This window comes from Silene latifolia, chromosome 2 (assembly GCF_048544455.1).
Source record: "Silene latifolia isolate original U9 population chromosome 2, ASM4854445v1, whole genome shotgun sequence".
NCBI lineage: Eukaryota > Viridiplantae > Streptophyta > Magnoliopsida > Caryophyllales > Caryophyllaceae > Silene > Silene latifolia.
Genome location: NC_133527.1, coordinates 5582602 through 5608326, shown reverse-complemented (window position 1 = coordinate 5608326; position 25725 = coordinate 5582602). Strand labels below are relative to the sequence as shown.

Here is a 25725-nt window from a genome sequence, read left to right as displayed (position 1 = left end):
CATCCTCTGCCTCGCATAACCACGACAACCAACTGTTCACACCATCTGAACTAATTGGACACGAACTCGGGATCGAAACTGCACTATTTGAAAATAGAAGCTTTGTGCTCCATACCGGTCAACCGGCAGCCGACTCCGTCGACCGGCAGAACACACCCAATTTGTTCTCTTTTTGTGAAGGCCTCGCTGCCGGTATAGGGACCGGCAGCCGTCTAGCCGGCACAACGCACCACAATCAACAATCTCGCATCAACTTTGTCTTCTCTACCGGTGCCCCGGCGGTCGACTGACCGGCAGAACACACATCCCACTTGATTTCTGCTCTCTTCTCAATGGCCTCGCTGCCGGTGACACGGCCGGCGGCCGGTGGACCGGCAAAGAACCCCTGATCGTCCTTTTTCCTTGTTTTGTCTTTTTTGTCTACTTTTTGTTCAATTATTTGGGGAATGCGTGAGTGTATTATTATTATTATTATTATTATTATTAGTGAAAATTGTTATTTACCACCTAACATTTAACGTATTTTACAAACTACCACTTAGTATTTCGTTTATTACAAACAACCACCTATTTTGCATTGTATATATCCAGACTCCCACCGTATATCGTTCCCAATTATGATTAACTTAATTTCCCGACTCATTAAGTGAATAAACTATAACGTGACCAAAATGCCCTTATTTTCACTCATTTCAAACAATCACTACCAATTAGATAAACAAAACCAAACTTAAACCCAAAAATACAATCAAAATCGTCAAAATCCAACAATCATAACTCGTCTTTCAAGAGAACCATCCATCTTACACAATCTCAATGAGCAATTTCTATGAATATTACGTTGAATTGCTATGAACATTCCACATTATACAACTCCACCATCGCTTTTCTCCTTCCGGTTCAGCCACCTGACTACCATCCTCCGCACTCCCAAGTCCCAAACCCAAACCTACTTCCTCATCGCACCTCCAGATTTGTCATATTCATCACCGCTAACTTGTTGCCACATCACCCCGAGGCTCGAACCCACGAAATACCCTTCCCAACCCACGAAAACCATAGATCTGGAAATTTCGTGGATGATGAAGACGATTGATGGGATAGGTTGTTTGAAGTGTGGGGTGGTGAAAATGAAGATGGCGGGGATGGATTTCGTGGGTGGGTGTAATGGTGATGACAACATAAAGGTCGACTAGTGCGTCACGACGGTGGCAGATCTAGGGATGCAATGAAATGGTGGGTCTCGGTTTACAGTACGGAGGGTGGTAGTCAGGCGGTGGACGTGGTGGTGAGAAAATGGTGCGTTGATGATGACGATGAAGAATAATTGGGGTGTTGATTCTAGAATTTGATGATGATTTTTTTTTACTGCAATTGATGCGTAGTTGGTGATGACTGATGAATGATTGAATGGTGTTATTTTTATCTTTTAATCCAGGTGTTTTTAGTGAATTAGTAAGGGTATTCTGGTCTTTTAATAGTTTATTAACTCAACGAGTCGGGACATAAGTAAAATGATGATCGGGATTGAAATATGGTGGTAGATGGGATATTTAGGGTGTAATGTAGGTGGTAAATTGTAATAAACAAAATACAAGGTGTTAATTTGTAAAATACGATAAATACTAGGTGGTAAGTAACAATTTTCACTTATTATTATTATTATTATTATTAGTGGTAGTTGAATTATTAGTAAAGTGGTATATAAAGACCACATTAGAATAGAATTAGGGAGGATATACACAATTATTAGATTAGAAATTAGACTAGTTCATCTTATTCTCTCTCAATATTGTAAAACCCTCATATTTTCTCTCTTATTTTCATTCAATAAAAAGTTGTTATCTTTCTTTAATTATTAGTTTAATTCTTCTTTTGTTCATTCAAGTTCTTCTCTTTTCATTAGTTTACAATTAGTAATTTTGGGTTGTATTTGGAGAATTGAAGAATCCTTCCATATTTCAATCCAAATTCCTTTCTTTGCTATGAAGTTGGTATAATTTCTCTTCCTAATTTCATTTGTTTACATTTGCTTTTCTTTCAAGTTTTATCTTAATTGTTTATGTTAGAATTCCTATCTTTGTTGTTAGATTGTTGTTATTCTCTCTCTTGTTCATCTTTTCTCTACTCACCTGTGTTGTTTACAAGATTGAATCTTTGATTTCTCATTTAAAGATTGAGTCTTTGTGTTTATTGAGTTAAAGTTTGTGCCTTTAAGTTTAATCTTCATTGTCTCTTGAATTAAATTGTCTTTCCTTGTAATTTGGGTTGGGTATTTGCATGATTAGTAATAGAATTTACATTTCCATCATGATTATGCATAAAGAAACCATCTTTGTTATTTTTATTGCTCTTGGTACCATGATATGTGAGTAGTCTTCTACTAGGACTCGGTTTGACCCGACATGAGTAGCTTCACTAATTGATTCTCATATGGGCTAATTATTTGGGGAAATTGGTGAGGGTAGTTTAGAGGAATTACATGGTTTAAGGATCGATTTTTGGGTAGTGTCGACTTGTAACCCTTGTCCACCAACGAGAGTTGGTTAGGTTGTAAATCGGGTACCCGGAATTTGGTCTTATCGCTAACCTTGGTTGAGACCGAAAGGGAGAACTAAGGGAGGGTATCTCTAGACTAGCGTTTGAAATCGGCCCTCGAGAGAGGGAGTGGGATGACCCGGAATACGATGGGGGCTTAATGACCTTGACCGATTTCTTGACCTCCTTGGAAAAGTGCACGTTTTTGGGGTTGTTGGGTGTTGAGTTAAGGATTCCGACCTTCGAACCCAAGAGGGGGGTTGGTGGGTAGTGCTAGTGTCCTACTTCGAACCCGAGAGGGGGGTCTTAGGCGAATTAGAGCCATCTCCTCCTTACTTGTCTACCCGAGTGATTAGCCTAGGGAATTAGTATGTGGAATTACGAATTGTTGTGGGAGAACCGAGTTCTAGGCCTTTTATTCATTTGATTTACAACTTTATTCCTCTCTTACTCATTTATCATCTTTTATTAATTTGCATTTTATTTTATTTAGTTTAGTTGTTTAGCTTTAAACCTCATCCAAATATTTCCGACTTAGCTAAGCATAAGAATATAGACAATTAGTAATCACCCATGCTCCCTGTGGATTCGACCTCGACTACCCTACTACATTAGTTGAGTTATTTGTTTGATCGGGGGAGTGCGACAAACCCCGCTTATCACCCATGTACTTCCCTCTCTCCTCTTTTAGGGTCATTTGTGAGAGGAAATGGTATCCGTCACTCCAAAGTGACGGATACGTGCCGTCTTTAATGAGATTTTGTGTTACATTAAAATTTGTAGAAAAACATAGGAGTATTTCATTTTTATCATTTTATTAGACAATTTGTTTTATAAAATTTTCTTATACTTTTTCCCTTAGTTTCAGTCAATAGTTTACATCTACTTTATTGTGAAAGAAATAAAGTAGATATAAACTATTGTCTAAGACGAGGAGTATATATCAAGAAATTTACTACATGAAAAAACATTAATATAAATTTAAGCATTTACTCTAAATATCTTTTTAACATAAGTGAATTATACTCTTTAAGTTTTGTATAAAATTTCACTTAGTTAGAATTCAAGACAACAATATAATAACCAAAATTTGTGAGAGAAATAAAGTGAATGTTGTTTTAGGAGGAATTCTCACAAAGACAATGTCCTGTCAGGAAAGGATTTGCGGGGTGATTTAACTCAAAATAAGTAGCCTGACTAGTACGACAAAGTGAATAAAGAATAAATAAGAAAGTGAGACACAAGAATTTATACATGGAAAAACCCTGGGAATAAGGGAAAAAACCACGGGTACCAAGTTAGGAGGGATTATCACTATGATTTTAGGTATCCTGACAGGAAATATGTATGTCAGGAGAAAGATTTAGGTGTGGTTGCTTAATAATAATGCTAAGTAATGTTCTGATTACAAGTATGAGAGTAAAAGTACGAGTAAATGAGTGAGTAATTAAGCAAGTGTGTGCCTTCTTTATTCGAGTCCATTTTTAAAATAATGCTCAAAAATAAAATATTTGTCGTTTTGGGTCGATTTTGAAAATATTTGTCAAAATGGTGTCCACGTAGCCTCGGGATTTCTAGACCTGAAACACGCCACTACTAATGGCGTTTTTTGTGAAGGAAACACGCCATTAGCAGTGATGTGTCTTTACAACAATTTTTTTCCTCAACTGACTGAACTTAAAAAAAAAAAAAAAATTACATAAGACACGCCATAGGGGGTGGCGTGTTTCTCCTCCGAAACCCGCCATTCTCAATGACGTGTTTGTTTTAGTCCATTTTTTAATGAAGTTTCTTTCCCTACTCATTATAAACACGCCATTGGTAGTGGCGTGTTTTAGGTCCAGAAATCCCAAGTCTACGTGGACACCATTTTGACAAATATTTTCAAAACCGGCCCAAAACGACAAATATTTTATTTTTGACCATTATTTCAAAAATGGATTCTCTTTATTTTCTTGTTCTTTGCTATTTATAGTAGCCTTGCAACGGTCCTTTGAGGTTGGTTTAGGGTTTAATAGGCCTCGTGCCCTATTTACCTGGGAGTAGTTTTGTTGACTTCAGAAGTGGTTGCCTCTTTTCCTGCCAGCTTGACCGCATCAATAGTTGTTGTGGACATTGTTGAATAAGTTTTCCGTACAAATAGGACCTACTTTGAAGATCTTTTGATGTTGCTTGACGCCTTCAGGTTATGCTTTATCATGTGGCTTGGTGAGATGTCCCCTCTGGTCTAGCTTAACGAATGTTTGACCTGTATTCTTTCCCTCGGCCTTCTGGTTAGTGCCTGCTCAGGTGCTCAGATGCTTTGTGTAGAATGTCTTCCATTCAGGCTTAGCTTTGGATATTGCCTGATTCTTGTCTGATCAGGCAGAGTAATTCTGGACCCAACAAATATAAACTATTGACTAAAACGAGGGAGTATACTTTAGGAAATTTACTACGTGAAAAAACATTAATATAAATTTAAGCATTTACTCTAAATATCTTTTTAACATAAATGAATTATATACTCTTTAAGTTTTGTATAAAATTTCATTTAGTTAGAATTCAAGACAACAATATAATAACTAAAGTAAGCTGTAAATTTTATATACATTTATATATTTTTTACATATTTGATTTTATATATAGTATTTGATTTATTTAGTAGTCATCGATTACTATAAAGTTGACTAAGCTTTCTCAATATAATGTTGTGTTGACACTGTGACCAATCTCATAATTTTGCAGATAATAGCATTCAATTAACATACAAAGTGTTTGGTAACAAAACATTATAAAATGTCATACAGTAGTTATATTTCACTTTAAGGGCGAAAATTATCATTTTATTTGATCACAAGTATTATAACTATTAAAAAAAGAAGTAAAACATATACTCCAAAATCCATACACATAATAATTTTATAGTATATCTAGCTAACAAAGCAAGTGTAAATTATTATTAGGGTTTTTAGCAAGCATGGTTATACGACTCCATATATCTACATTTCTAGATGATTGTAAATTGTTGTTGTGCATGCTAATGTCATTATTATGTACATCATTTTCATCAATTATTTGTTGAAAATTTCATGTTAAAATATTTTTGCAAGTATATTTAATATGTGTCTTAAAAATAAATCTGTGCATTTTTATTATTATTTAATCCATAAATAGAAAACCCACCGTTTTTTCCGATATTTTTTTTTGGGCCGCCGTAAAAACAGGTATACTTAACTAGTCATAGCCTTACAAGTAAGACTATGAGCCACATTATTAAAGGGATGAGAAAAAAGAGTGAATGTCATCAAGGATAACATTAACTAGATGATGTGGTCGCTCAATCCCGATCATTTGACAAACAAGAGAAAGGTAGTCCGATGAGATCTCCAAGTATCGTAGTCCCTGTTCCATAGCCCATAGAAGAACCTCACACATACCTAGACCTGACAAAAGTAACCCGACCCGAAAAGTCTGACCCGAGACCCGAAATGACCCGAACTACATTACCCGAACGTGACCCGAAAACCCGAATTGACCCGACCCGACCCGAACATGACCAGAGCTTTCTTGACCCGAACTGGCCTGACCCGAAAATGACCCGATCCGAAACCACCAAACCCAAAAATGACTCGACAAAATATAACTCTAATTGAACCGATAAGACTTGAAATGACAATTTCTCTATTATTCATTGACCCGAAAATTACCCGACCTGAAACAACCCGACACGCTTGACCCGGAACAGACCCGACCAGCAAACCCGAAATAACCCGCCCGACCCGAGTTAACCCGAAACCAATGAGAAACCCCGACCCGAACCCAACCCGTTGACTCGTTTTGCCAGGTGGGTATTAGCAATAGAGGTTTGTCAAAGGGTTTGTAGAATGATGTGTCAATTATTTTAGAGGTTTGTCTACAAACCCTCTATTGTTGGACATGGTATTGAGGTTCATGGATGAGAGGGGTTAGAAAATAGTATACAGGTTTGTGGAGAGAGAATGTGAGAGAAGAAATAGTATAGTGGGTCGTATTATGAACCTTGAAGAGGTTTATCTATTGTTGGTATGAGATTTGTAAGTAAATGAGTTATATATTATTTTATGTAGTATAAAAACAAACTTATTAAAGGTTCATCTATTGCTAATGCAAGTAGTATCCAGCCCTTCCGCGTTCACGATTTCACGTGAAATTTGTGTGATTCTTTTCATTATTGTACTTCGCCAACCTGGCTTCAAATTAAAGCACTTGTTTGAGTTGATTCTTTCCATTATTGTTTGTACTCAACTTTCCTTCAAATTAAAGCACTTGTTTGGAATACTCTCTCTTTTGGGTAATAGTCCCTTCGTATCAATTTAAAGGTAATATTTGTCTAAAGTGTCCGTATTAATTTAAAGGTAACATATTATAAATAGACTATAAATTGACAATAATACCCTTATTTTCTTCTTTTAGTTACATAAATACCAACTTGTACCCCACACACCAACCCAATAATATAAGCTTGTTTTCCTCTTTTGCTCCCACTTTTACCCTCTTTTCTTGGTTTCCCAATTTTTACCATGTTACCTTTGGATTCGTACAAAGGGAGTATATCACAAGGTTGTACAAATAAGGGGTTTGTTTGTGTCTAAAACTTGTGCTAGGCTTTTTTTTTTTTTTTTACTAGAAACCCATAACAGTTATCTTCGGTGTACATTGGATAAACTCTCGGGTATACGTAATAGCCTGTAAACCATGTATACCAGCAAATCACCTAAGGATGACAGACTCGAAATCTATAAGACATGGACTCAGACCATAAATATTCCACAAAATTGCTTTTGAAGACTTAAACTTGGGTCCCCTGGAATTTTACTCAAGTTTAACCATTAGATTCCATCATTACGGGTCAGGCTAGAATATTTGTTAGGTACAAACTTTTTGTTTGACAAGTTGTTTGTTTAACATTAAACACTATTATTCTTTATTATATAATATTTATTTTCTATAATATATTCAAGTGACGTTTCTAATTTTTATATAAAAACTTTTACATTTTATTTAGTAAAAAAATATCGTTAAGAAAATTATGAAAATAACATAATTTGATTCGTGGTAAAAAAAGGCTATCATTAAGAGTATATATTTCATATAATTTGTACATATATAAGATTGTGTACTTCTTAGTATGTTATATATCTCACATTAAAAGATAATGTAGGTGTGGTGAATATACTACATAAAAATAATAGAATTGTCCCACATCGAAAGATTAGCATAAGATGTGGTGATCATATGATTATAAATAGAAGACATCCTTGAAACTTAACTATCAATCCAACATCTTTTGAGTCTCTTAAATATTGTCCTAGATAACTCTTAAGAGTTTCTATCATTATCTCCAGAACATGATATATATTTTCTATACTAAATTCAAGTGATCTTTATAATTTTTATATAAAAACCTATACATTTTATTTGACAAAAAAATATCGTAAAAAAATTATGAAAATTATATAATTAGATTCGTGGTAAAAAAATGTTATCACTAGAGTATATATATGTTTCATATCATTTGCACATATTTTAATTATGATAAAAAATAGGAAAAAAAACGTACGAATAGTGATAGATAGTATAGTATTTGTTCATTATTAAATCGGGTTGGATGTAGAATTAGGTGCGAAAAATATGATGTATTTCTAAGTATGTTATTTGTCCCACATTGGAAAATAATGTAAGTAGCTTTTTTACTTTGATAAATAGTAGAATTAAATCTTTATAACTTTCAAATATAGGTAATTATTATGCCTCATTACATTTGAGTAACTAAAACACATCATAATTTTTAACCATTAATCAAAATCGCACCTGAAAAGAAAATATTTTGCATTTGTTTATACATTTTATTGCTCCCTCAATTACATCTTAAAAATCGTGTTAGGAAAAAAAATGTAATTTAAATCATATCATTTGTACATATTTTAATTATGACAAAAAATGGAAAAAAACGTACGAATATAAATAGATAGTATAGTATTTTCTCATTATTAAATCGGGTTGGATATCGAAATAGGTGCAAAAAATATGGTGTACTTTTTCGTGTGTTATTTGTCCCACATTGGAAAAATAATGTAGGTGTGGTAAATATACTACATATAAATAGTTGAATTGTCCCATATCAGAAAATTATCATAAGGTGGAGTATCCTAAAAATTAATTTAGGAAAGTATCATAAATAATATTTTTTGATGTAAAAAATAAAGTGGAGAATCTTTTAATTATTATAATATTTATTTCCTATATTATATTCAAGTGATGTTTCTAATTTTTATATAAAAACTTTTACATTTCATTTCGCAAAAAAATATCGTTAAGAAAATTATGAAAATAACATAATTTGATTCGTGGTAAAAATACTATCATTAGCGTATAGATTTCATATAATTTGTACATATATAAAATTGTGTAGTTCTTAGTATGTTATATGTCCCACATTGAAAAATAATGTAGAATTATATAAAAATAATAGAATTGTCCCACATCGAAAAATTAACATAAGATGTGGTGGTCTTATGATTATAAACATGAGGCATCCATGGAACTTAGGTATCAACCCAACATCTTTTGCGTCTCTTAAATAAGATGTTTTGACTTTTGATCATATCTAAATAAATGATTAGACATAAGATGTAAATATTAAGACCTTATAACCATTTTTTGTTACTAAGTCAATTACCCCGTTGCAACGCACGGGCATCCAAACTAGTTTATTATCAATAGGAACTGTGTCGCCCATAAAAATTTCACTTTTCCAAATAACTTGTAAGCATAATTTGTTTTTGTTTTAAAAGAGTCTTTAAATGCAAAATTTGTTTTTTTTTTTTAAAAAGTCGTGTTACTCAAGTCAATAACTATTCAAGCATCGTTCTGGTGAATAGTGGTCATAGATTTATGTCATATTCGTTTAATTGTGTAAACAGTTTTTGAGATACTTTTATTACTTCCTTTATAAGGATATATAGGAAGCAGAGTATTTAACGATATTCATTATTAGTTGTAAAAGGTGTTGATTATCCGCTGTACAAATTTATTTATCACTTGTTTTTATTATTGTTTGAATTTGAATTTAATAAATTCAAATTATAAGTATCATATTAATACAGATTCGATCAAAGTCAAAAAAAATTGTAGATATTCAATTCATTGGACCCCACCCCGAGTATTTCATAGGCAATTACTAACCGGTTCGTCTTATAAAATAATTTGTCGAGATTAAAGAACACCAACGCTTGTTCACAAGACTGCATGCTTATACGGTTGCACACGACGGAAGTCTAACTAGTATTTGACTTTGATTGTATTAGCCTTTTATATGAGTAACGTTAGATAATATTTACAAACACAATCCTATTCCAAAAACGACTTGTTTTTTTTTCAGTAAAATTGCCATTATGTAACGTTGCATTGTTCACCATTTGTGCATGCGCGTATTAATAAATACGAACCAAAACTCGCATTATATACGAACTTAAACTATCATAAAAATAGTCATTTAGCATTATTAAATACTCCCTTCTCGCTCTATTCCATTCACGACTATACATTTGTGAAATATATGTGAGTTAGTTGATTTTAATCAAATGTATATAATTGATTAGAATGGAGACGGTCTTAGACGTGAGACAATTACAAAATAAAGTAATGTAGACAACTGTGATTAATATGATATGCTAATAATAATCACTCGAACTTTAGCAATTATCATTACTAGTTCTGTGAGTCTGTGAGGCATTGCACAAGCGCAGGAACTGAGGTGGGCCACCATTGCTGCTCGAGTCTATGGAATCTCCCCACATGATCAGATCTTTTTAAAGAAGTTATGCAGCATGTTCGCGTATCACACAAAACAACCTTTTTTTCGCGGGAAAGATGAATATAAATCAGCTTTTCATTGTATGGGTGTACCCCAATGTCCTTGGCGTCAATGTAACCTTCGAATGTGGGGTCATCGGGATAATTCACAGTGCCTTTGCACAATCCTTGGAAAGTCGTCTCCCACACGAGAGATTCTTGATTTAGGTTCAACTTCCACATAACCAACTGCAATTTAATAGCGGTCCCATCTTTTTGGTATGGCAAGGAAGCTTCACCGTTTTTCTCAGGAGTATGCAGGACGAACAGTTGTCCTGACGACTCTTGCAAATACCCTAAGCCAGGTAGTGGCGGCATAATTCTCGCCTCCAGGGTTGTTGTGTCACAATTATCATTCACATCAAACGGGTCCAATGCCACCAAACGTAACCCAGTTTTAAAGTAGACGATGCCATTACAAATAACAATCTCGGGTTCTTCAGTATTCACGTTTAGTGATCCAACCTCCTTAGGGATCCTAAGGTTAAATTCCTTCCATTCACCAATTTCCGAACAATAAACGACCAAATCGAATTTGTCTACACGGTAGCGAGCCAACACAACTCTAAACTTATAACGTTTAGTGTCGCTATAAAGTGGTTGGCATATAAAACCAGTCCATGTTATCGACCCCCATGGGCATGGTGGGAGAGCAACCCATTGCTTGGTTAATGGATTAGTAATGTAATAAACTCGGCCGCCGCCTTCTTGACAGGGTTTGTAACTAGAGCATAACACCAAGTCTTTGAATGTGGCCCTTGTAGTACATTTATTACATGGCAGAAATTCCAGCGATAATTTTGGCTCAAATATGAATTCTGTGGTCAATAGTCGTTCTTCCGAGCCATACACGGTTGTAAGGAAGGTCCACGGTGGCTCGTTATAGCCCTTCAAAAGGGTGGTGGTGTTTTTCTTGTGGTTGGCGAACTGGCTATGAAAGTTGGAGTCGGAGATTAAAGAACACCAACGCTTGTTCACAGCACTGCACGCTAGTACCGTTTTACAATTAGGGAGTCTGAGTAGTATTTGAGCTAGCATATGGTCGTCTAGATCGTCGATTCTTGTTCGATTACCACCATGGTTAATCTTCTGTATTTTTTTAGGCCTAGCCATGGATTTTTCACTAGGGTAAATAACTGTAATTTTGGTTACTTATTAGCTTTTTATATATGAGGAGTAAAATACGATCCTATTCCAAAAACAAATTAGATTAGGAAAATATTTCTTATTCTGTTTTTATTTTTTATTTTTTTATTTTTATTTTTTTAATTATGGTAACTAATTGATGGAAAATTATTCCTTAACTAAGATTCTAAATAAACTCTATTTGATTTGAGTTATTTCGATTGAGATTAGCAAATCCGAAACATTTGAGCTATCAATGCATTATCTCCGAAAAACTATGATGAACTGATGTAGCTTTGCTACCAGTTCTCTAGCTGAGTAATCTTAATTAGATGTATTCTGCACCAGGAAGCGGTAAACAAATGAACTAATAGACGTAGTTCATATGAACAAACTCACAAAGTTAATGAACAAAAAGTACCACTAAAATGTCAAATAAATCTGAATGAGTGGTCACATTAATTTAGGTTCGCCTTCGGTCATAATATTATTTATTAACCATTTGTGTTCGAGTCATTGCACAAGTGCAGGAACTAATGTGGGCCACCATTGATGCTCGAGTCTATGAATTCTATGCAGAGAATACTTGCACAAACTTTTTAAAGGTGTTATGTATCCTGTTTGCGTGTCGCACAAAACAAACCAGTCTTCCGTGGGAAGAAACATATAGATTAGCTTGTCATTGTATGGGTGTACCTCAATGAGGTCGCCTCCTAATCCGATGTTACAATGCAATTTACTACTCTTCCAAGTGCCTTTGCACATGCCTCGGAAAGTCATCTCCCACACGAGACGTGCTTGATTCGGGTCCAACTTCCACATTACCATCTCCAATTCAATAACCTTTCCATCTTCGCTATAGAACACGAAAGGTTTGCTAAATCTCTTAGGAGAATATACGACCAACAATTGTCCCGAGGATTCTTGCAAATACCCAAAATCGGGTAGTGGTGGCATAACTCTCGCCTCAAGGGTCGTGTCACAAGTGTCGTTCACATCAAACGGGTCCAATCCCACCAAAGATAACCCACTTTTAAAGTAGATGATGCCATTACAGACAACAGTCGTCTCAAGTTGTCGAAACTCCTCGTTGGGGACCCTAAGTTTAATTTCCTTCCATTCACCAATCTCCGAACAATAAACGAACAAACCTAATGTCTCTTGACTAGAATCAATACAAGTATTACGAACCTCCACAACTCTAAACTTATACTGTTGGCATATCAAAGCGGTCCTTTTTATCCGTTCAAGTTCCCATCGATGCTTATAAACAGGGCATGGTGGCAGAGCAACCCATTGTTTGGTTATCGGATTGGTAATGTAATAAACTAGGCGGCCGTCTTCTTGATGGGTCCAGTAATTAGAGCATAGGACCAAATCCTTGAATGTGACCGTAGTAGTGCAAGTTTTACACGGTAGAAATTGAAGCGATAATTCACGAAACCCAAACATGAATTTTATGATGAATGGATGTTCACTCGACTGCATGGTTGTAATCAAGTCCCAATGTGGCTCATCATCTTTATGATTTTTCTTCTTGTGGTTGGTGAACTGGGCCGAAAAGGTTGGGTCGGAGATTAAAGAACACCAACGCTTGTTCACAGGACTGCATGCTAATACCGTTTTACAATTGGGAAGTCTAACTAGTATTTGAGTAAGCATATGGTCATCGAGATCGTCCATTCTGGTTCGATTACCGCCATGGTTAATCTTTGGTGTTTTTGGAGGCCTAGCCATGATTTTTTTCACTAGGTAAATAACGTAAATTTTATTAAGAATAGAATTCTAGGCCAAAAACAACTCTAGTACATTACGGCAGAATCAAATTAGATTATGAAAATATTTCTTAGTCTGTTTTTATGGCAACTACCCATTGTTTCCATGTTTCACGGTTTTTTTGAGCCTATAGGGTACATTACGTTAGCATTTTGAGATATAATATTAACACTTTTATTATTTCAAGTGTGATGTGTCAGATCTTAAGGGGATGTGACACAAGATGGGACATAAAAGTGGGACAAATGATCTCTGCTCCCGTGTATGCGCTAATCAATTAATATACGAACCAAAACTCCCATTATACGAACTAAAACTATGATTTAGACGAGGTCACTTAGCATTATAAAATATAAATCCCGTTAGTAAAAACATTTAATTAAAAATATAATTTGTTTACCTATCTAATTTCTATGTATGTGTATACCCCGAGATTAGTACTAGGAACGATTCTCTTTTGAAAGGCCTCGTGTTATAATACACTTGTTTCGTTGGACTAAATTAGGACTATCGATCAATGGTTTAGTGTACTGCACTCGTAAGTTGGTCATTGCTCATTTGTTACTTTATTATGTTTTTGGTCCCGAGTTTGAATTTGAAAGGAAATATTTGAGCTGAACTTGCTGGCTTGCAGCGAACTAAGTATAACTTACTAGTACATGATCGACAAGGTGAGTTTTATTGAATAAATGTGTCAGTTTCGGGTTATGAGTTGGGACTGATCTGCTGGTTAATGCTGTTTGGATTTTGAAATGCTTATGCGAGGAAACAGTTTTATTGAATGGTCGAAGATTGTGCAATAATAAGTCTACACACAATATTGTCACAAAGTTATATAAGAGATGGTTTTAGAGGTGAGGCAAACAAAATAATCACTCAAACGTTTCCCGAGTGGTCCAGCCTCCTTCGGTATCCTAAGTTTAATTTTCTTCCATTCACCATTCTCCGAACAATAAACGACCAAATCAAATGTGTCTCGAGATTCTAGACTATGATCAATAAGTGGATAACGAAACTCCACAACTCTAAACTTATAATCTCGAGTGTGGTTATACGGTGGTTGGCATATCAAAGAAGTACTTTTTATTAGCTTTAATGGACGAGGACAAGGACTAGGTGGCAGACCAATCCATTGCTTGGTTAACGGATTGACAATGTAATAAAGTCGGCCGCCTTCCTGATCGGGTGTATGACTAAAGCATAACACCAAGTCCTTGAATGTAGCCGCGGTAGTGAAAGAATAGCAAGGCAGGAAGTCCAATGACAATTTTGGTGACCTAAATATGACTTCTGTCATCAATATGATTATATTATTGACTTTGTCGATGTCCGGTCGTCCAATTGTTTTCACCTTGGTGGTTGTAATGAAGGACCACGGCGGCTCATCATCATCAACCTCGGAATCCGAGGTCTTCAAAAGGGTGATGGTTTTTTTTCTTGTGGTTGGCAAACTGGACGGGAAAGTTGCGGTCCGAGTTTAAAGCAAACCAACGCTTGTTCACCGGACTGCATGTTAATACCGTTGCACAATTGGGAAGTCTAACTAGTATTTGAGTTACCATATGATCATCTACATCTTCTATTGTTGTTTGATTCATCTTTTGTTTTTTTTAGAGTCCTGACTTTGATTTTTGCACTAGGTAAAATGTGGATTTGATTGATTTAATTAGCCTTTTATAAGAGTAACGTTAGAAAATAATTGACCTGTCTTAAGCTTAAGACGGATAGTACCGTCTTAAGCAAGACCTACTAACCTAAAACATATTAGGCCTAATTTATAAGATAGTGATTTGAGCAGGAAAATTCCTATATACACCTAACAAATTCCGGGCATTCGAGTCCCACACTTGAATTTCCTAACTTTATTCAATCGAAATGCTAATTAAATCTAATTTGAAATATTTTCCAAATCTAATTTGATTATACCTTAATGGACAAGACTTGTTTTTGGAATAGGATTGTATTTGTGAATACTTTCCTAACTTTACTCAACCAAAAAGCTAATTAAATCAAATTTTACATCAACGATTCACATTATTTACCATGGTTAGGCTTCTAAAGACACCAAAGATTAACCATGGCGGTAATTCAACAACAATGGAAGATCTAGATGACTATATGCTAACTCAAATACTACTTAGACTTCCTAATTGTGAAACGGTACTAGTATGCAGTGCGGTGAACAAGGGTTGGTATTCTTTAATCTCCGACCCCAACTTTCAGGTCCACTTCGCCAACCACAAGCATAAAACCACAGCCCTTTTGAACGACGTGCTACAGTGGTCTTTAATTGCAACCATCACAATAGTCGTTGCAAACATGAAGTTCTGGGAACAACCATTCATCACAGAATTCTTATTTGGTTCGCCAAAATTGTCGTTGGAATTCCTGCCTGGTAATTCTATCAAGACAAGAGCCACATTCAAAGACTTGGTGTTATGTTCTAGCAAGACAACCGATCAAAGTGGTCGCCGAGTTTATTATATTACCAATCCGTTAACCAAGCAATGGGTTGCTCTGCCACCACGTCCTTGTCAATGGCCGTGGATACAAAGTATTGCTTTGATATGCCAACCACCTTATAACCACACTCAACATTATAAATTTAGAGTTGTGGAGGTTCTTAATCCACGTATGTCTCTAGACACATTTGATTTGTTCGTTTATTGTTCGGAGATTGGTGAATGGAAGGAAATTAAACTTAGGGTCCCCAACGAGGTTGGACTACTCGGGGTGGGTACTACAGAACCCGAATATGTTGTTTGTAATGGGATCATCTACTTTAATATTGGGTTATGTTTGGTGGCAATGGACCCGTTTGATGTGGATGACACTTGTGACACGACCCTTGATGCTCGAGTTATGCCACCACTACCTAATTTTGGGCATTTGCAAGAATCCTCGGGACAAATATTAGTCATGCATACTCCCGGGAGACAACAAGGCTTGTACAAAAAAGATGGAAATGCTTTTGAATTGGAGATGGTAGTGTCGAAGTTGGACCCGAATCAAGTACCTCTCGTGTGGGAGACGACTTTCCAAGGCCAGTGCAAAGGCACATGGAATAGTATTGAATTGCCCTATATTACCAAATTTGGATACATTTACGACACGGACGTTAGGGTACACCCATACAATGACAAGCTGATTTATATTTATCTTGCCCACGAAAATAAGTTGGTTTTGTGCAACACCGGAACAGGAGGCATAACGCCTTCAAAAAGTTTGCCTCACAATAAAAAGTTGAGATTTCATAGACTCGAGCAGCAATGGTGGCCCACCTTAGTCCCTTCGCTTGTGCAACGCGTCACAGCAGAACAGAACTTGCCACCACTATAGTTGAAGTCTAGAGATGATAGTTGCTAAAGTTCGAGTGATTATTATTCACATATATATTAGTCACAATTGTTTACAACGCTTTTATTTTTTTAAATTGTCTCATGTCTAAAGCCGTCTCTTATATGACTCTCCGCAATATTGACATCATCAACCAAGTATGGTCTAACAGCCACCACTACAGTTGAAGTCTAGAGATGATAGCTAGTTGCTAATGTTAGAGTGATTATTAATGGTATATTAGTCACAGTTGTTTACAATGCTTTATTTTTGTAATTGTCTCAAGTCTAAGACCGTCTCGTATATGACTCTGTGACAATATTATTGTTGTTATTAGTGCACAATCGTCGTCTATTCAATAAAACTAGCTTCAAACATCAGGAATCAGATTCGTTTACACATAAGAGGGGAGTTGAATTGAAATTGCTAACCTTGAGGCGATGAGACAACTCATTTACGCGTAATATGTTTGTTTAATATTTCACGGAAGCGATTGGTGAAATTACGCTCTACAAATGAATAATATATGCATCAACTTGGTTCGAGGGGAGGACACAGAAGCACTGCTTCGATATTTTCTCAAACTGAGCCGAAAATAGATAAAAGCGACCTCACGCGACATGGCAAGGTAGTATCAAATAAGCAAGAGTGACACCAGCGCATACTTCGTTTACCATGGGCACGATAATTGGTACACCAGAGGTGCATCCTTCCTGATCGTCTAGAAATGGACCTAGACCCAACCTAGTTACGTAATAGGTCTCAGATTTGAATTCCCACCCCCTATATTGTATTGTCCTTATGGCTCATTTGACACCGGAAAGGAAAAAAAAAACAAGACGACAATATTAGTTCGCTCAACGACTGTTATATGAAATATGGAGGACTATTTATGAATAAAAAGGTTTTAAAAAAATGCTGCAAAGACTCCAAAAATCAAAGGGAACATGGAAACTATGGATAGTAAGTAAGGTAGTTGCCATAAAAACAAAATAATAAATATTTTCCTAATTTAATTTGATTTTACCGTAATAGACTAGAGTTCTTTTTGGAAAAAGATTGTAAGTTGTGAGTGTTATAACGAATGCAAGAATGAACTGATAAAAACAATAAAGAGACAAACGCACAGATTTACGTGGTTCACTAACGGTGTGTTAGCTACGTCCACAGGGCAGAAGGGAGAGAGTTTTATTGATATGTGAGGAGTTCTCAGATTACAGATTCAGACGGTATGACTGCTAGGTAGAGGTTTAGAGAGTTTATATAATACTCTCTAAACCTAATACAGAATGACCTAATAAAGGCCCAAGCCAACTTTACTCTACAAATAAAAGGGTAATTAAATCAAATTTACAATGACCTAGTGAAAAAAAAAATCATGGGCAGGCCTAAAAAAACACGAAAGATGAACCATGGGGTTAATCGAACAAGAATAGACGATCTCGATGACCATATGCTTACTCAAATACTACTCAGACTCCCCAATTGTGCAACGGTACTAGCATGTAGTCCTGTGAACAAGCGTTGGTGTTCTTTAATCTCCGATCTCAACTTTTCGGTCCAGTTCGTCGACCACAAGAAGAAAACCACCACCTTTTCAAAGGGCTCGGATTCCGATCATGAAGATGATCAACCACGGTGGAACTTGATTACAACCACAAAGTCTTGGAAACTACCATTGACCACAGAATTCATATTTGGGTCGACAAAAGTGTCACTAAATTATCTGCCTTGTAATACTTGCACTACAAGGGCGACATTTAAGGACTTGTTGTTATGCTCTGATTACAAGACCTATAAAGGACGTGGCCGAGTTTATTATATTACCAATCTATTAACCAAACAATGGATTGCTCTTCCACCATGCCCTAGTAGTGATAAGCATAAATGGGAGACGATGACAAATGTTGCTTTCATATGCCAACCACCTTATAACAACACTCAACATTATAATAAGTTTAGAGTTGTCAAGGCTAGTCCTCTTCGTATGGATTACACATTCGATTTGGTCGTTTATTGTTCTGAGATTGGTGAATGGAAGGAAATTAAACTTAGGGTCCCCAACGAGGTTGGACCACTCAGGCTTGTCAATGAGGAAACCGAGACTGTTGTTTGTAATGGCATCATCTACTTTAAAAGTGGGTTATGTAACTTATGTTTGGTGGCATTTAACCCGTTTGATGTGAATGCCTCCTCTTGTGACATGACCCATGAGGCGAGAGTTATGCCACCACTACCCGATTTTGGGTATTTGAAAGAGTCCTCGGGACAATTGTTAGTCGTGCATACTCCTCAGAATGGCTTGTGGTACAGAAAAGATGGGACAACTATTACATTGCAGATGGTAGTGTGGAAGTTGGACCTGAATCAAGCACCTCTCGTGTGGGAAACGACTTTCCAAGGCTTGTGCAAAGGCGAATTGCCCCATTACTCGAGATTAGAATGCCGCATTTTCGCCGAGAGCATTAACGTACACCCATACAATCACAAGCTGATTTATATGTATCTTATCCCCGGCAAACAGGTTGTTTTGTGCGACACGCGAACAGGATGCATAACGTCTTCAAAAAGTTTGCTTTATTATGGCAAGACATTTCATAGACTCCCATGGTGGCCCACCTCAGTTTCGGCGCTGGCCACCACTACAACTAGAGTCTAGTAATGACAATTGCTAAAGTTTTAAGTGATTATTATTCGCATATTAATCAATGTTTGTCTACATTGCTTTTATTTAGTAATTGTCTCACGTCTAAGACTGAAGTGCATTCCAAAATCCAAACTGAAGCGCATTCATTCAATGAAACTCGCCCTGTCATGCACCAATAAGTTATAATCAATTTTTTACGATATACCACTTAATAAATTTTTGAAGAAATTAGACTCTGATTAATCGGAGATCCTCTTAATGATGCTAATAATGGGGATAAAAGTTGGATTTCACGCATCACCAACAGAATATGAGGTTTGATCGAAGGTCCTTTCTTTGTGTTGGGGTGGGTAGAAGATGAAGGTGTGGAAGGAAGAGTAAAGTGTCCTATTGTAATGAGATAGTTTTTCTATCTTTTTTTTTTGTTTTCTCTTGCTGGCTGTTTTGGGCTGGTAAGCAGTTTTGGATGTCCTAGTCCATTTCGTTTGATGGATGGGCTATGATATTGTAATGGTTCCGTCACTTTTTTTTATAACTAGTCGTTGTGCCTCGCCCTCCTGGGCGCGGAGCCCCAATTTGATTAACCGCTGACATGATACTAATGGGATTTCCGTATAGTTAATGTGTGCCTGGCCTTAGAATAGCATGATAATTACTTGACAAAGTTGGTCCCTACCATTTAGCAGACACATCGACAGCCTTACGCTACCATCTTAGGCAGTCAAAATCCTATAGTATAGCCCTGGGGCCAGAACGTATAAGTTAACAACTGGGCCAATAATCGGGGAGTAGTGGGTTGCACCAGAAAGAAAAAATAAAGGTAAGATGATACAGTCTAGATAGGATTCAGATGGGACAAAGTGAGGAATACATGAAAGGAGTAAAACATAGTTTTGCAGAGATGGGACAAAGTGAGGAATACATGAAAGGAGTAAAACATAGTTTTGCAGAAAAGCTAGATACTTCTACACAAAAGGTAGGGCTTGTCTAGTAGTCATATGTTACTAATCATCCGCTACATTCCGAATGTATCCGGCTTTTTTTCTACCATTCCGAATTTATACTTGAAAGTGTGCACCGGGTACAAAATTGTACTAAAATTTGTCAAAATAGCCCTGGAATTTTTGGTGTTTAGATTAGAGACTTTTTGGAGCACCCACTCCATCTCGAGTTTTGGAGAGAGCTGTTGTTGGCACTACCTGAACGTACAGCTTAGTTGTCCTTAATTTGTTTTCAATATAGTCAAGATAGGCCTCTCTTTCCTGCATAACAGGCAAATGTACTTATGGTTAGTCTCAGCTTAAATGCAGGATTTTTCGTTAGGCTTCGTCATTAGGCTGGCATATGTCAGGGTATCTCAGGTTATTTGCGAGATGCATGACCACTTCATCTAATGTAAACAGAATATTTGGGCACTGCAACTGTTTTGGAAGGTGGAGTATAATCTTCAAAATGCAGACAGTACATTCTCCAATTTCCATAGGCATATTGGTTCGCGAAGGTTCTACGTGTTTTGCAAAAATGACTATGGAGAATACCTGTGCAGTCATTGGGTACAAGAAGGCAGCTTTAACTTTCAGAAGGCTTTCTACATTTTCAGTGTATGCAGTGAGAGTATACTCCCCAGTCTCGTATGCTGCCTCGAATGTTGCTGCCATTCTGTATACACAAAACGTACCGGTAGGCAACAGATAGGTGCAGGTGTGTCAACGTGCAGCTTTCTAAAGCCATACCGCCATACCTCAATTGCTGCAACTCCTTCCTATGCGATAATAACCGTGCAACACTAAATGAGTAAACCAGGTGTAATGAATAGCAAGCTAAGAGCAAAACAGTTCAAGGCAAGCATCAAAGGCATTGAAGGTTGAGGTCAAACTAACCATGCATGAGTAAGCATGACATATGCCATTCGAAGGTTGAGCTCAAACTAACCATGCATGAGACTGCATTTGGTTATCCGAGAATGGCATTTTAAGTTTGGAAAGAGACAAATCCCATTTTACAGGCAGGGTAACTTAGCTTCACAACTGCAGTCAAGTAGTTATATAATGGTATTCCTAATAATTATGACCCGGGGTCGAACCCTGGATCATGTGACGCCAAACTCGAAATCTTCTCCGCCAGATCAGGGACCAATGAAACAAAGTCATACTTCCTTACAAGAGTCATTGATTTGAAAACAATTAAGACCATTCAAGAGGGAGAGATGCATCTTACCCTGTTTTGTGTATTAAGCTGCAAATGTATTTATCTCGCGGTCTTTCAATTACGTACGGATGATTAAACAAACACAAACTACTCAAAACTTCAAATTGATTCTTCATTAAAAACTATACTTAGTTGGATATAATCTCTCTTTTCTCTTCGTCTTCATCATAGGTTTTATCAGTCTCACTGGTCCCGTATCTCTTCTGCATCCTGATCGATGTGATGATACAAAATATACCCAAAAAAATAGAAAATTAATTGGCAGGGAAAAAAAAAGCGAAAGCTCGAGATTGCTATTACCAATCTGCCAAATAAAATTTGTAAATGCATAATTTAAATTATAAAATAAAAAAGAGGCTAAAACGCCCATCATAAAATAAAAAAGAGGTTATAACACCCATTGTAAAAGCACCTATTCCCCATATTGATACAATCCCGGTTCATATTTACATGCAGAACACCATTAAAATACCAGAACAACATGAGCAGAGTCTGACTAAAACACAATTTATTGATTAGAGATTAGTAATGGCATATTTCTGCAAGTATAATCAAGAACTTGAAAGACAATATTTTGCGATTTATTTGCCTCTAGCTCTCCACTGTGGCTGTAACTAATGGTTACTGCGTATATATATGTAAATGCGAACCAATTGCATTCAAAACAAATACAAATAGAAGACCATTATAGGGCGGAAACATCCATTAGCAGATCTGCGACAAACAAACATGCATTGAATAGCGAGCATCTAACATAGGTGAAAAGCGAAAAGTGTGTAGTGAAAAGCGAAAAGTGTGTAGTGAAAAGCGTAACTATATCTTGATGAAGGTAGTGAAGGAACTCGAGAAGAAGGTGTAATATGAATGGTTGACATGGCAGCCACCACTGGCGACAGGAAGCCACCTGAAAGGCACCATAAGATGGAAAGGTTGACATGGCAGCCACTTGAACCTCTAATGGAAGGCTGAAGTGCACGCAAGGGCATAACTATATCTCTAGCTTATCACGTCATAGAATAATGGCTCATATAGGGATTGGGCTGGTCGTACACATATGACCAATTTTATAACTTGTCACACCATTTAATTTAGACATGATGAATATTATAACTTGCCACGCCCTTAAGATCAAACAATAGCATCAGTAATTCAGCTGGTCACATCGCTAGCCTAACAAAACCCATAAGAATATCAATATCCAATGCAGCAATTCAATGTCAATCTTAAAAAAACCATTCAAAAGTAAAGATCAAAGCAAGCTATGCCCCAGAGAGTATATTATCACGGTAACAGTGAAACGACAAAGGTAAAATTATAGCGTACCATGTCCTGGTTAAGACGAAGGATCCATTAAAAGCATCCATAAAGCAAAAGGCATCGATTGTAAACCAGCCGCAATAGCTCGGAGGGCCAAAATCTGCAGAAAAAATGACCAAGTGAAGCAAATCGTAGTATCTCGGAAGTTCAATATATTGCATCAATTTCCATCCCCACAATCCTGCAGTCGCAAGGAAAAAACACAAATAAGAGAGCCGACCAGAAGGACAAAGGCGGTGTAAGCTTATTTAAACACAAAGGTAAAATTATAGCGTACCATGACCTGGGTAAGACGAAGGATCCATTAAAAGTAGCCATCAACCAAAAAAACATTGATTGTAAACCACCCAAACACTCACGAGGGCCAAAATCAAAGAAAGACCAAGTAATGCAGCCGTAGTAGCTTGGAAGTTCAATATATCGCATCAATTTCCACCCAACAATCTGCTTTGCCAAAAAGGAAATCCCATGATGATTAGCCATTTCATAAGTTTCACCAAGAATGGGATTGAAAGGCTTCCAAGTGCGTTGATAAGCATAGTACACAGATTGCCCACGATGCTGCTTAAAATGACAGGGATATTAGCCTTTCAATTGGATGATAAATGTACCAGACACAAACTCCAACAAAAATCATGCTCACCATAATAAACCAGTCGCATGTAAGAATCTTCACATTCATCGGCCTGATCTAACAGGTAGCAATATTCCATCAGCTGTCAGAGACATACATCAGAAATGGATATTAGCACCATTGCCACAAAACTTTGAGCACCAATTCATTTTTTACAACACACTCGTTATGAAGAAACAGTTTGCAGAAAAACCTCCGGCATTTTTTGCAGCATAATCATTGGCTAAAAAATCTCTACAGGAAGCGTGACCTTTGATGTTACATCTGCTCCAATATATTTCTGCATCATTTTCCAGTAGCTATCTCATTCGTAATAAGTAAAACGGAAAGATTAGAATCTTTACACTCACTCTGTTAGCAGCGGTGAAGAGTTGTCCTACTATAAGTCCTTAAGAAAAGCAAATAACGTTAATGTTTCTTTGTTTGAAAAAGGCAGGAACTTCAGTGAAGTTGATAGTTTTAACGAGCTGGGAGGGGTTCAAAAGGAGACCAAGGGGGTTCAAATTTTCACATCAACAGTTATATCATCATTTTACTTCATCTCAACCAATAAACTTCAAATTTAATAGAATTTAGCTTAATCTCACAAAAACCTATTCAAGTTCATTCACTAAACCACAACTAAACCAGTTGAAAACTAATGTCAGTTGTCAACGGTTTAAAAAATTCCTTCCTCACAATCATATATTATCACCAATTTACCTCATCTCAACCCAAAATCTTCAATTCCAACCGAATTTGATCAAATAAACTAAAGCTCGCCAAAATCCATTTAAGTTCATTCATCAAATTACGACTAAACCAGTTCAAAACTAATGTCACATGAACATAAAGAGCCAAACTTGAGCGAATGCCAATGAGCTGACAATAAAGAACCAAAATTTAGAACAACACGATATAGTCCTTTGCTAAACATGTTAGTAGACCTGACAAACAGATCGAGTCGTGTCGGGTTCGTGTTCGTGTCACATGTAAATGGGTCACAATCCCTCCAACCCAAACCCGACTCAATTAAATCTCGTGCCGTGTTCGTGTCGACCCACTTACATAAATGGGTCATAAGGCCTCAACCCTAACCCGTTAATTCCGTGTCGGGTTCGTGTCGTGTTTTCGTGTCACGTCCATATTTTGAAAGTTTAAGTATATTTATGTGATGGAGGATCAAGAAAAATTAGGATTAATTTATTAAACAGGTCATTCGTGTCGGGTTCGTGTTTAGAGATGTCAACCCTAACCCAACCCAATTAAATATCGTGTCGTGTTCGTGTCGACCCACTTACATAAATGGGTCATTAAGTCTCAACCCAAACCCGTTAATTTCGTGTCGGGTTCGTGTCGTGTTTTCGTGTTGTGTCTTTGTTTGCCACCTCTACATGTTAGCGATCCACCAAAATCCAGAACATCCCCAGCCAAACTTGAGGAAATGAAAATTAACTGACCATAAAGAACCAAAATTTAGAACATCACGAGATAGTCCTTTGCTAAACATGTTAGCGAACCACCAAAATCCAAAACATCCCCACACTTAAACAATCCAGCAACAATAGTTTCAAATAACCCCAAAAAAAAACAAAAAAAAACACCATTTACATATTTGAAAACCTATACGCATTATTTTTAAAAACAGCCTGATCACAAGGTGAATCAAAGAACGAGCATGGTTCCGAAGTGAAGGGTACAAATACAATCGTAACTGAAACTGAATGAACAAACAGAATTAAACCCTATACAACAAAGTGAACAAACACATATTTGTCCTCCGAGCAGAAGAAAGCGGAAGTTTTATTCAAAGTTTCGAGGAGTGTATTATATACCTCCATAATAATAGAAATGAAGTTTATTTATTTATATTTGAATATTCTAGTAAATGTCAAAAACAGACGAGAGTACAAGATTCCTTGCAGAATCAAACAACAGTATATATAGAATCATACATTATGCTGTCGAGTAAGCCTTGACGGAAACTTAATGTCAAATTTGATGCTCAAGTTGCCTTTTCTCGTTGGTTCTTTTCGCGATAGACACCCCCTTGTCCTTTAGACGCCTATCCATGTGACGGGTCAATTAACATTAACATACACCATTGTCTTTATTGCCCAAACCTGAAGCAAAAAATAAACAAAATGAAACGACACGTTGACTCGCTTTTTCAGAGTTTCCATAATCAATCCCATATATCTCATCTGTAAACTTGACAACAACAAGACAATTGGATGCTTTACCATCAAACACCGCATACTATTCATCGTCTCTCACCCTCAAACCCATC

At 36.6% G+C, this 25725-nt stretch overlaps 4 protein-coding genes and 1 long non-coding RNA gene across 5 annotated transcripts; 2 read left to right on the top strand and 3 right to left on the bottom strand.

Moving 5' to 3' along the window:
* Nucleotides 1–10269: 10269 nt before the first annotated feature.
* On the bottom strand, nt 10270–11526 carry LOC141632791 (F-box protein At3g26010-like). Its single transcript, XM_074445304.1, has one exon. It carries the CDS (start codon nt 11524–11526, stop codon nt 10270–10272), a length of 1257 nt encoding a protein of 418 aa, XP_074301405.1.
* A 525-nt stretch (nt 11527–12051) lies between these two features.
* LOC141632785 (F-box protein At3g26010-like) lies at nt 12052–13275 on the bottom strand. Its single transcript, XM_074445299.1, has one exon. The coding sequence runs from the start codon at nt 13273–13275 to the stop codon at nt 12052–12054; it is 1224 nt and encodes a 407-aa protein (XP_074301400.1).
* Nucleotides 13276–15357: 2082 nt separating this feature from the next.
* On the top strand, nt 15358–16653 carry LOC141632778 (uncharacterized). Its single transcript, XM_074445293.1, has one exon. It carries the CDS (start codon nt 15358–15360, stop codon nt 16651–16653), a length of 1296 nt encoding a protein of 431 aa, XP_074301394.1.
* A 1402-nt stretch (nt 16654–18055) lies between these two features.
* Nucleotides 18056–19309, top strand: LOC141632774 (uncharacterized). Its single transcript, XM_074445289.1, has one exon. The coding sequence runs from the start codon at nt 18056–18058 to the stop codon at nt 19307–19309; it is 1254 nt and encodes a 417-aa protein (XP_074301390.1).
* A 3894-nt stretch (nt 19310–23203) lies between these two features.
* LOC141628007 (uncharacterized) lies at nt 23204–23784 on the bottom strand. The gene is made up of 3 exons (XR_012537087.1): nt 23650–23784; nt 23466–23538; nt 23204–23266 (listed from the first exon to the last, which is right to left on the bottom strand). It is a non-coding gene; the product is annotated as an uncharacterized LOC141628007 (long non-coding RNA).
* Nucleotides 23785–25725: the final 1941 nt, after the last annotated feature.

What these genes read in the sequence shown, in the direction of transcription:
- LOC141632774 (XM_074445289.1), top strand. Translation starts at nt 18,056, where the DNA reads ATGAACCATGGGGTTAATCGAACAAGAATAGACGATCTCGATGACCAT.
- LOC141632778 (XM_074445293.1), top strand. Translation starts at nt 15,358, where the DNA reads ATGGTTAGGCTTCTAAAGACACCAAAGATTAACCATGGCGGTAATTCA.
- LOC141632785 (XM_074445299.1), bottom strand. Translation starts at nt 13,275, where the DNA reads ATGGCTAGGCCTCCAAAAACACCAAAGATTAACCATGGCGGTAATCGA.
- LOC141632791 (XM_074445304.1), bottom strand. Translation starts at nt 11,526, where the DNA reads ATGGCTAGGCCTAAAAAAATACAGAAGATTAACCATGGTGGTAATCGA.